Source organism: Drosophila sechellia, chromosome X (genome assembly GCF_004382195.2).
Source record: "Drosophila sechellia strain sech25 chromosome X, ASM438219v1, whole genome shotgun sequence".
NCBI lineage: Eukaryota > Metazoa > Arthropoda > Insecta > Diptera > Drosophilidae > Drosophila > Drosophila sechellia.
In genome coordinates this window covers 508,534-521,077 of record NC_045954.1, presented here as the reverse complement: position 1 = coordinate 521,077, position 12,544 = coordinate 508,534, and the positions used below count along the sequence as shown (strand labels likewise).

Genomic DNA, 12,544 nt, shown 5'->3' with positions numbered 1-12,544 from the left:
GTATCTCGTCATAATGCTGCCTCGTAGTCTATTGTTCTTGTTGTAATCCGTAAAGTCTGCATTACTTCAAATCCACAAATAACGCAAAAATAGCATAAAAACCCGCCTGAGAACAGCAACTCAAAATCATTCTAAAAAGTATATATAGAAAGAACCAAAAACGAGAGAATCCAGCACGTAATTTTCCTTCTTCTCCTCCAGCTCTCTCCTTGTTGTTTTTCATTTCTGGGTGGCGCAGGGTGGCTGATGGGTGGAAGTGGATGGCAATGGGGCGGAAAGTGGGAAGTTTACTTTGTCGCAGTGCCATTTATTTTGGCATTTTATCGCTTTCCTTTAGCCCTCAGCCTGTCTTCAGGTCTAACTTCTTCCATTAAAGCTCAACACATCTTAGAATTTGAAAGAGAGCTAATCTGTCTTTTTTACACCATAGAGAGGAACGGTTAGCATCGCCCAAGACTGATTTCTTTTGAATGCTTTCACTTGTCTAATGAAAGACGTTGCTCGTATTTCTACAAAAAGAGTTCCTTCATATATCGTTCTAGACCACGTTCAATTGTTTTGAAACTTTATCAAACAAATTCAGCATTGTGATGAGCTTTTCCGCGCTCATTTCCAAGGATATGTGCCGTTGATGCTTTGTCCTCATTATCATAGTCGTTAGTGTCTTCTCTACTCCACCTTCTCTCCCGTGCCCCTTTGTTCAGTTAAGCACCCACCAGTATGCGTTTTTCTGACATGAGTTCCACACATCCTGCGCTGCGCCACATCCTTCGCATTCCGGCTTCTTCGCTTGAGTTTTCCACTTCTGCAATGCATATTTCAAGGCGCCATGTTTCGTGTCGATAAGGTAAAATCGATATTCCACTCTGCTCCATATTTTCGTTAGCTTCCTCGCTGCTTTTTTTTTTTAACTTGTATCAGACATCCCGAATCGAGTCGATGCCTATTCTATCTTCCCCACTCCGAGCTTAAGTTTTTTTTCACTTAAAGAGTATCCAAATACACACCTCTAATTCCAACCCATCCCCCTCATATATATCCCACGTTTCTGACACGATGAAAACCTTAGCAAACAATGTTCCAATTAATTCAGCGAAACCCTGCTAACCCACAAGGCGACGGTTGAAGTGGGTCGGTTGGGTGGCCCGGAATGAGAAAAGTTCACTGTTCCATTCATCACCGACTAACGGTGGGTGAAGGGGGAGGGGGAAAGTTGAAGAGGCTGTGAAACTGATGGGAGGACAACAAATTAAAAGGATATCAAAGTTAATATGGAGCGTATTTCAAAGTCGTGCGGCGAATGTTTTTGCTTTTAAAAGAGTTCGGCTGCTGTCGTCACAATGCAAAAGAGCCAGAGGCAAGCTAAACAGCTAACCACCCAACCACACAGCCACCCAACCACCCAACCACCCAACCATCCAACCACCCATTCGCCCAACTACCCACCGCACTCAAACACCCTTTAGCCATCTCTCTCGCTCAGTTGCGTCTTGAATGAAAGCTTCAAATTGGTTTCTGCTGCTTCTTGAACCTTTTCTGTGGCACAGAAAAGTATACTACACACAAAAGCAGGTGGAGGGGGGCGGTTGGCGCGGGGCGGGGCGTGGTCTGGGGGAGTGGTGCGGGGACAGGTAAACCGAAATAAATTCAAAATAATTTGTGTAAAATAGACGAGCAGCAAACGATGTTGTCCTCGCTCCTCTCTGCACTCCCCGCCTCTCCGCATCCTAGCCAACAGGCTAGCCCCCACCCACCCCCGCTATCGGCCGGAGGCAGCTCGACACATGCGAAAAGCGTGGTGAAATCTGCCGCCGGCATCGAGAACCTACCACAAAACGGGGGCTATGGTGGCAAAGCCCCCGCCACAGCTGCTGCTGCGCTAAAAGGCTGCCAAAAATGTGTTTTCCCCAACAAGGCCAAAAGTTTAACAAACATTGCGGAGCGGAGCGCAGCACAGAGAAACGAGAGCAACAGCAAAGCGAGAGGGGGATGCTAGGAAGGGGCTAGAAGTGGACGTTGGAGGGGAGCTGGCAGAGAGCTAGCGAGAAAGAGAGCCCGCGAGACCGAGAACAGAGAGCGAGAGAGAGATGCCCATACGGCGAGCGCAGTTTAAGCTCAAGCATTTGGAGCTCTTGAGAAAGTTGCGCTGTGCCCAAGGCGCTCCCGCTTTTATTTCCACACCCGCCCACGCAGAAACAGACAATAGTTTTGTTGCACCACGGCACAATGGCCACATATCGACCACCACCACCAACACCCACCGCCACTGTATTTCGCTGGCCAACGCAAGGTCGAGCATTTATTTCCATTCGCAGTCATTCACAGATTTAGTTTTAGCTTGCCGTTTTTCGAGACCATTGGACGCAGAAACTTTTAGCTGAAACCCGGATTCAGATTGCAAAAGAGAACTCATTTCAATTATGAATTCAAAGTTGGCAGCAGCTCAGGCCGCAATCTTCGATCCCATGTGGAATGCCCACCAGATCGGTGCCAAAAGTATGGGGAATATCTCTATAAATAGGTTTTATTTCTTTGAGCCACTTCTTCAGCACCGCGAACAGTGGGAAATCGTGGCAAAAAACTAGACAACTGATCAGAATGACAGCAACAAAATGTCGATTCAGGCGAATCGAGGCAGGACAAAAATTTAAATTAAAAACACGTTTTACCGACACACTACACTGCACACTCATGCACATGCATCGCGCACAAGGGTTTCTGGTATCGGACTTTTGGGTTTCATTTCGGATTTTGTATCGGTTTTACAGCTCTAGCTTTGCTTTTTTCCTTCGGCCTTCCATATGGGGTCAGATCGATTGCCACTCAAAGGTTATTGATGTCCGCCCTCAGTTTTCAGTATTGCGTTTACTCGGATGTCTCTATGTACGTCTTCGCTTGAGAATCACTTGATATTGATACGTTTCGAAGATGCTGGCCAGATCCGAAGCTCTGGACTACGGATGGTTCATAATCAGAAACAAAACGAGCATACGAGTCCCTGCCCCTCATCACACTCATCAAACGGGTACAGTTGGCAACAAAAGCTGCCGAAGATGAGGCCAGACCTTTGCCCGGCATTCAGGCCTAACCACTTAATTTTCCGTATCATTGAGAAGAGTTATTTAAGTGCGATTGACGCCCTTCTTCCCGATAGATATGCAAATATAGGTGGCCAGGATGGGATGACGGGGAAGAGGAGAGGGGCGGCAAATTAACTCGACTGTCAACCGCAAAATCACAACACATGCAGGCGCCACTCAATCACGGTGTTCATGAGCGCGCTTCGAGGGTCCTATTTCACTTTCAGCCCCAACACAAGTTTCCTGTCGGCTGTGTGAAAACTAAGCTCACGCTCACACACTCGGTCTCCCCTACCCATACTCATGCACATGAACAAAATCGAAAAACGAATGCGACCTCTCGAGTCACCCACAGACGCAGGAAACGTCCGTAATATTGGTCCCCTTTATAAATTTATAATTCCCAACCTTTAACCACAACTCACTCCCCCACTAGATGTCTTTTCCACTCAGTTTACTCGTTTGCTGCTTGGCTAATCACACGCGTTTTAGGCCATAAGCTCCGCTCCACACACTGAAACGTAATAACAAAAGTGAGTCTGCGAGCCACTCTGTGGGTCAAGTGTGGTACATCATCAAATTAAGCGCTCCAACAGTTCATAAAGTGGTGCATCGATGAAGACATTCGACTTCATACGGGTGCGCCAGCCATCGATAGACTGCCAAGTCGTGTATTGCCGCTGGCCGCAGTTTGTGTCCCTACGCCGGGCGGCATTAATCAATAAATCGGACATATCAGCACTCCAACCGTATACCCCGGTCGAGTCATTGCTCGACCGTCTTTGTCCTAGGAGCACTCAGCCCCGGTGAGGAACTCTCTGCGACTGGAGCACCTCGAAGCTCGGATCTGGCTCGATCCCAGCCCTCTTTCGCGGAGGCACTCGAAATATTTAAGCGGCACATGCCACGGCACAAGCCATTAGCTGCTGACGCCATTTGGGGCGCATATGAATTTAATATAGACGCCAACGCCAGTGCAACTGTGTGTGTGGCGGCATTATGCGCCGCAGCACATACAACATTATTTTATTAAGTGAGGCGAGGAATGGGGCCAACGGAGAGCGCTGAAACAATGTGCGTTATCTCACCCTCCCAAAACGCCCTGGTCTACGACGAACATTCCTCCGGATCCATTCCGTGTCCTCCGTTTTCCATTCCACTCTGGAACGTGCCAGACGGAGGAGGCGCCAGAGGCACGGGGGAGAGGAAGAGGCTGGGAAGGGCGGATCGCATTCTGTGGCTGCATGCCACTGCGCTGGCATGCACTATGGTCCCTGGGACCCCAGCCGTATAATTCGTGGACCAGCAACCACCATTCTGCTGGAGCGGGGAACAGATGGAAGCGCCGTAAACATCGATTTGTTTAGGTCCGCTGCTAAGCCTGCTTTCAACTAAGCTGCTCTTTAGAGTGGAAGGAAAACCCGTCTGAAATGACTTCAGATTTGTCCGTGCAACTGACATTTGCGCTTGAACCATCTGGTTGCAAAAGAATGCGCCACTCCTACTCCAAGTCAAATTGTACGTGTTCAATTTGACTTGGAGTGGGTGCTTTGTTCTGGCTCTCCACGATGGCGCGAATGGTGCGAATGGTCCTGCCATAAACAAGAGTATTTATCTGAATTATCATTTCTCAACCGGATCCGAACTGGCACACGGATCCTCCTCCTGCCCCATCTGTCCCATCTATGCTGTCCACACGTACTACCACCGGATGTCTGAGTGAATGATTTGGCGATTGATTATCGGCCACCCATCTGCCCCACCGTTCGGTTCTTCCATTACCCCTGATATAAAATCTGACATCCTATCCAGTTTTCAACAAACGGCGGAGGGCTCTGGCTTCATTTGCCATTTCCCCCAACACTTTGCGTGGGCCAAAATGTTCCTGTTTTATTTTAAATGAATGTGCGAATAAAATTAAATTTAAAAGCATATTTTACGTCGCACATATTGCGGGGTGAGCCTCGACCATTTTACATCGTAGACACTGTGTTGTGGGATGGCCGGGTGTCGGTTGACAACAGGCGACAAGCCACCTACGATTCCAAAAACAACGAACACCCCGTCATCCATCTGTAATTGCCGGCGTGCTGATAGCCAAAAGGGATTTGGGGAATTTTCGAGGACTCGAAGCAGCCACAGTCCCACCAACCAAGGACTACAGGACTAGAGGAGGAATGGGAGAAGGAGCGGATGCATTACAGTGTCAAACGAAGTTGCCGACGGGTGACTTTTCGAGGTCTAGCCTTTGATTTGCATTCAATATTTGCTTCTCCAATTCAGCGTCCATCGCAGTTGGCCAGCATTCCCCCGAAAAGCACCGACTGACAATGGAAATGGCGAGACTGGGATGGGACTGGTTGAATGAATAGCAATAAAGGGCCACCAACGGTGATGGCGGAAAGTGGAGACCGCGTGAGGGCTTCGCAGGGTATCTCGAATCTCGAAGAATAATGCATCGAAAACTCTCAGTAGAAAGTAAGAAAAGGCGCACAATTTGATTAAACATTGGCGGCTCTATGCAAAATGAATCGTTAATAAGTTACCGCATAAAAACTTATCAATCTGAAAGCGCATCACCCTCAGTCTAGCTGCATATTTAACAACTTGGCCATACTTGACCACAATTTTCACATTCTTCGCTTTGGCCGGCTTTAGCTTGAAATCCGGTCAAAAGCAATTTCGCCCAGGGCAGCGTGATTAAATGATTCAAACTGGGTATGCTCCAAGTAAGCGAAAGCTCTGCTGCCAATTGAAAAATAATCCAATCGAGGAGTCGGACAGAAAGGAGGAAAACGGAAAGTGAGGTGCAGCCCGGCAGGTGGTTTTAAGTTCTTTAGGCGGGCAAAAAGGAAGCGGCCGGAATGGAAAGTGGAGGCAGTGGGAAAAACACAACCGAAAATGCAATATTGCGATTTTATAACACAAATTGCTTATAATCACCCAGCACGAACAAGGGCAGCCGGGGATGAGGGGGCGCTGGGAGTGGGAGGCAGGAGCAGGAGCAAGAGCAGAAGGCCAGAAAACGGAAATGCACACTGTAATGGCTTGGAAGTGGGCGTTGGCCCAAGCGGAAAAAGGGCGTGGCAGGGGCAAGTGGAATGGCAGCTTTTCTGCGCGCGCCATCATGGCAATGGCATAAAAATCATATTTCCGTTTTATTATTTGCTGTTAATGAAAATGCAAATAAAATTGGATTTTCCGTGCCGCACAAAAAGGCAGCAAAATTAAATGTTGTTGCTGGCATGGGGCAGTGAAAAAGAGAGCAGACTCTGCTGCAAATGTATTTCCTGGCGCATATTTCAAATAAACATTTGGGTTTTCGGTTTTCGCATTTCAGTATTTCTCTATTTTTATGTCGACGGCAGGCGAGTCGACAAATGAAAAGCATCAAAAGAGGAAAAATACGAGCAGTGGGTCAGAAGAACGCGGCCTTGCACCTGATGTGGGTTTAGAATTAATTGGGTCATAACTATACGCTACATGTATAAGCGGGTTGCGAGATTTATTGACGCATGCTAATTTTATCCAAGACAAGACCTGGCCTTTTTGGCATTCTATGCGGTGGCCGCAATTGATCGGAACGCATCGGAACAAAGCTGACTCAAAAGCACTCTAAATCCACAGGGTTGGCGACGCCGTAGGGGCTACTCGTACGCTCACCCGGCAAAATGCAATCGCCAGCTCAAGGAAGCCACTCGGTGCTTATTGCTAATCACAGCATCTTGTTGGTTTCCAGGAACCTGCCTCCTGCTCAAGCTTGGCCCGAAAGGAGCTTTGCCCAAGCCACTCGAGTGGAACGAGTCAAGTCAAGTCAAGTCAACCCAACCCGAGTCGGGCTTCATTCCCTTCGTATGGTAGCGAATCAGGATTGCAGACCTAACCCAATTCCGCTCGAGAGGCGCAAGCCGGAGGGGCCTGGGGTTCGGGCAGCTAGCTATTCGATTTGGAAAGTGCCATTTGTGCTATTCAAAAGAAATCAGCAGCGAACTATTGAGCAGGTGGCGGGCGACACCTTCCATCCACCCACTAACCATACTCCACCACCAGCTAGAACCAGCACAATAGCAGTAGAACAAGCAGACATGAAACGAAAATAAACGAAAAGAAAAGAAAGGAAAGAAAGAAAATCCCAAATTCAAGCACCTGCCACACTTGGCGCCCGCCACGTTGGAGCTGCCACACCCCTGCGCCCCTGGGATCCACACTTGCGAAGTTCTTCCCCCTCGTAAATGTTTGCAATACAAATGTATAAAACATTACCTCACTGTGCCAAAGACGTGCTCCACAAATGGCGGAGAAATGGGGCAAAGGACCTCCTCCGATTCTCACTGGCTACGTTTTCCTGATGGTTTTCACTCTTTTTTTTTGCTGGGACATCAGCTTATGAAAAACTAAACTATAGTTTTGGCTTTGTTTGCAATGTAAATAAGAAGGCCAAGAAGGACTTAACGCCTAGGTCTGTGATGTTTTTTGGAGCTAAGATCCCATATATCAAAGAGAACTATTTTTGGTTGGTTTTTAGTGAAGAAGGGGTAAATGAAGAAAGCTGTGGCAGCATAAGAAAAGGAATAAATTTTGTTGAATTTCCACTCAATGCCTCTTTTCTCGACATATTGTACATATATGCAGGTGTGTAAAATATGGTATATGACGTACGAAAATTTTAACTATGTCTAGCTAAATAAACCAAATATAAAAAGGGCCCTTTTCCTTCTTTCTTCGATACTTTTATGCCTGTTGGCCCCCATTTCTATTTATTTGGGTTTCTTCCATTTTCGTTTCTTTGATGCTGTCATTCGTTCTAGATCATTTGCGCTATTGTGAGTCATCGTCGTCATCATCTTCATCAGCATTATCAGCGAAGGGTTATCGTATCAGGCTTATCAGCAGGGATGGAAAGTCGTCACCTTGCTGGATAATAGTTGTTGACCCAAGTTTACTCAAGTTGAACTAGCATTAAATGGCACCGCCCAACTCACAACCCATTTCTGTTTGCCACTCGAAGGTGAACTGCGATTTTAAGAGCCCCAGAGGCAGTCACAGAACAGCACTGCTGGGCAGGAGCACTTAACCCTAATTCCTGCAACTCTGACACACCAACTGGGCCACATTAGCCAAAGTCCTGGCTGCCTAGTTGCTTAGCTGCCTAGCTGCCAAGCTGCTTGGACAGTGCCTTTGTCAATGGTGAAATGAAAATGAGCAAAATGCATAATCGAAAAAAACCATTGAAGCGTAAATGCTTTGTAACAGGATTCAGGAATGGCCGAGTGCTTAAAGGGGGAGGACTCTTACTGCCAGGACAAAACGAACACAAACACGACTACGTAAACCTAAACTTCGATCCGAGCCAAAATAAAAGCCGAACCAAGCCAAGGCAACCAAACGGAAAGAAACGAAACGAAACAAAACCAAGCGAGTGGCGAAGGACGACAAAAAGAAGGAGGGCTCTGGCGGGGAATATCAGGGATGTTGGGGTCACTGCACAGTTACAACCACTCATTTACGTATCAACCCACCGCCCCATCCCTGCAGCAAAGCATACATGTGTGTGACACCACAACTAATGAACGATGAACAGGACGTGGACAACTCTTAGACTGACAAATGACAATGGAATCGGGTCGCACTGGGCACAGAACACTGGGCACCCTGGCTGGCAGTACGGATCCGACGAGTCAGTGGATAAAGGATGCGGCTTTTCAAATGACTTACTATGGCTGACCAGCTACAAACCCAATTGAATCCTAAACTTAACCCAATCACGAACTGCGGTCTCTGCAACTGAACCCAATGTGGCGAGCCCCGAAGGCTGATACTTTTGCTGCACTCCCACGGAATGAGTGTGGTATCTGGGGAATAGCGCTTTAAGTGGGACACAGGCGCAGACAGTATCCACTTTGACCAGCTTATCGATAGGGTGCTGCCTGCACATGTTGCACCTTCTAGTTGGCGAGCCATTTGTTTTCAAAACGATAAACTCAAATACTTGATGTTTCACTTTTGCTTGTGCATGCCGCATTTAAAAAGAGTAGTAGATGGATGCATTTTCGAAGCGAAGTCCGGAATTTCTGAAAAGTTTTGCGGCTGTGGGAAATTCCGTTTCGGCGACTGCATTGCATTCCCGAATGAATCATTCCACTCCCAGTGGGTGACTCATGTGGGGGGAGAACTGAACTGCGCCGCTGCCTTCCATCAGTCAGCAAGCAGCGAACTGACTAATTCAGTTGACTCCAGTGAAATTGGGGGGAGTTGGGGGGAGTGCCAAAGAAGGGTGTGCAACTAAAGTTGGCCGACGGTTCGCAGTTCCTACCCGACAATCAAATGGCCAACGACTCCCAGCCACCCTCCTCCACCCTCCTGTCACCCCCTTTGAAAGCCCCAGGCCTCTGTAGAAAGGGACTTTGTATGGGCTGTTTGGCAGCAACGATTGCGTGTTCCGTTTGCGAGGGGCGGCTGGTTTGAGGGAGACACGTCGTTGGCATCGAGTGTTTGGGGAGATTCTCGGGCATATTGCACATTGCATATTGCGGGCCAGTCCTGCCATCCTGCAGTCCTGCAAATCCCTCCCTGCTGTTTTGTTTTCTGGATGATTCAGACATGTCCTTATAAACAAAGAGTGGAAAAGCGCAGAAAAAATACGAGCAGAAAGAAGATAGCCACAAAACGGGTGAGCAACTGGGAAGGGCAGGGTACACAAACAGAAATTCTTATAAAAAAAAGTCCCCAGTTCGTAAAGCATTATTACAAGTTTGGAGGAAACCACTACATTGGAAATCCCGCTTGAAACACTCAGATCTTTGCGAACAGTTTTTTTTACTGAAAATGTGGGATATTTTGCAACCAACTGCTAGCATTTTTCACAAAGAAAAATGATCCAATATTAAAGTTACACGAAGCAAAAGGTATTAAATCGCTTTCGCAGTAGTTGTCCTAAGCAGGGTGGGAATGGTGGGGCGATGCGTGCCCCTGATAACAACAAAGCTGAAGGGTGGACCTGTGGGTGGGTGGCTGACCAGGTCCCAGGCTAGTTCTGCCATGAATTGCAGGCAGCGACGGTCTAGCATGAATAGCCGAATTAAGGGTAAGAGGGGTGGAGAGTGAATGAACCAATGGAGAGCAAAGCAAATTGCAGGCTGCATACAAAGCAGACATAAAAGAAGTGCAGTGCGCTATAAAGCAGCTTAACTGCTCCCCTGTCCGGGATTGGGCAGGAGCCCTGGCTCCTGGGTCCTTAGAGGTGCTGCACCTCGGTTTTTCTCTTTCAATTGGTCCGTCTCCACATGAATATGGATTTTATTAGGTTTTTGTTCCGCCACAGAAGACGGTTCGCTCTGCGTTGCCAAGGGAGAATTGCTGCGATTTATTTAAGAGACAAGAAAGTAAAGCAAAACTGTTAAGGTCAGGCACGTCGGCGATTGTGGGTCGGCCCCAAAGAACGGAAGCTGCCGCCTGGCAAAAACTGTTTGCAAATAATTAAAAAACACTTTAGCTTAAGCCAACAATATCCTAACAACGCATTTCTTCCGTTTTGGTTTGTCGGTAGGTGTGTGCGTGCATGTATGCCAGTGGATGAATGGACCTGAACAAGAGGATTCCTGGTGAATGCAGGTCCAGCCCCAGACCAATTTGGGGATTATGCTCATACAGAGCCGGATAGTTTTTAGCCGGATTGAAACCCCAACCGAAGGACGCATAACCCGGCCTCGCACTCCATTTCTACGATAATTGCCAGTCGCTGCGGGTAGCGAATCAAAATCAAAATGTCTGCACGCCCTGTTTGGTTTCGGTGACACCTCCGCTACTTTTCCAAGCAAATTGCTAGTCGAAGCCAGCTGCTGCTACCCTCTAGCCTCAAGTTTTCGGTTTTCGGCTTACAGTTGGCCAGTAGCCAGCGACAAGAAAACGGTTCAATTAAGCCAATACTTGCGCACACTCGCGCCTTGTGTTGGTTAGTTTGGCAGCCCTTCCCCGCCTTCAAGCCCTCGAGCCTTTACTGCCGCTGGTAAGCGATGGCACATTTTTCGTAGCATACTTTGCGGGGCTGCTTAGCCCACGGCCACCACAGCACACAGAAACCCCCTCAAGTGCTTGTGTATCTGGCTCTCTGTGCGTGTGCGTGAGTGTGTGCGGGAGTGTGTACGAGAGTGTGGGTGCCTGTGTGTGTGGGCTGTGATTGCGATTGGTATTGCTGTTGCATGCAGAAAGAACAGAGCCACAGTGCGATTTTGTCAGCTGTACTCAAGTTATACATAAGTTTGGTATGTGTCAGTAAGCCAGATGGGGCAATAGCGCAACAACACAAGTCCCTAATTGCTGGAGACCTACAGAAGGCACCACTTGTCTTTCCCGGAGACCGAATTAATATTGTTTTGACTTCCATCAGCTTGAATGCGTGGCTAACTTCGAGCAATTGTCTGCGTCGAGTTGCCTTTTTAAATCAATTTGTCATCCCGATTAAAGCCCGATTAAACGAAACAATGTTTTAGGGTGCAGTTTTGCCAGTTTCGCAGTGTTCTCTGTCAGTTTCAGTTTCGGTTTGTGTTTCTGTTCTGAGTTTCGGCTCTTTCGGCTTACTCCTTCGTTCCATCGAGTATTGTATCAAAAGTGGAGTGAAATGGTCTGGTGTGCTGTGGTGTGTTGTGGTGTGCTGTAGTGTGGTGGGTTGTTATGTCGTGTGGTGTGGTGGGGATTCGGTGACTCACCTGAACCTGAGCGGTGCCAATGGCCAGGACGACCCAGAGGCTCCTCAGCAACAAATTACGACGCAGCGCGGCGCACATTGTTCGCACTCTTTTCTGCTCCTTTGCTACTTGTCTGGTTGGCTCTGTTCCTGTCTCCTGGCTGGAAAACTCCGAGTTTGGTCTGCACTTAGCTGCTTTTGTGGACGTGCTTCCAGTTCTGGTTAATTGTATTTGCTTTGTTGGCTTTTCGTTTAACACTTTGCTGCACAGGCGGACGACGGTAGCAGCAGCAAGAAATCGAAAACACAAAAAAATTTCATTAGCAAGCGATTCGGAATTGTGGCCTTTCGTTTCAGCCTTTAACTTTCTGGGTTCTGGGTTATAATTTCTGTTTTCTGATTTCTGCGCTCTTAGGTTCGTATTCCGATTTCGTTCGATTTGCGGTGCCAAAGTTAGCTGCCCACAGCGCAGCGCTTTTCCTTTCGCCGATGCCCAGAAACCTATGCACGGAAAATGTCAACTCTGAAAACTCTGTGCGTGTGTTTGTATGTGAGTGGCCGTAGTATTCGATTGTGGAACGTAGTAGAAGAGAGTCCGTGATGGGCGGGGGCGGAGAAGGGAATTGAAGGGGAAAAGAAGAAATGAAAAATAAGGCAAAGCTACGAGAGAACTCGCTGTTATCTGTCCTCTCGTACCCACTCGCTGGTTCTCGAGGTCCAGAGATGGTACTTCCCCGAAACGGAATATATGAGTGGCGCTATGGCCGCTGTTCTGCGCCTG

General features: G+C 47.9%; 1 protein-coding gene across 14 annotated transcripts in view; it reads right to left on the bottom strand.

Annotated features, from left to right (window-relative positions):
• LOC6615873 (amyloid-beta-like protein) overlaps positions 1-12,544 on the bottom strand; it is a 38,338-nt gene that overhangs the window by 25,130 nt on the left and 664 nt on the right. For 13 of the 14 annotated variants that reach the window (XM_032726683.1, XM_032726682.1, XM_032726688.1 and 10 more), the window contains exon 2: positions 11,786-12,026. In XM_032726683.1, the coding sequence (XP_032582574.1) occupies positions 11,786-11,863 (78 nt within the window). In that variant the 5' untranslated portion in view covers positions 11,864-12,026. Of the gene's footprint in view, positions 1-11,785; positions 12,451-12,544 lie in introns of those variants that run through there. The other variant, XM_032726694.1, reaches the window with a different exon arrangement.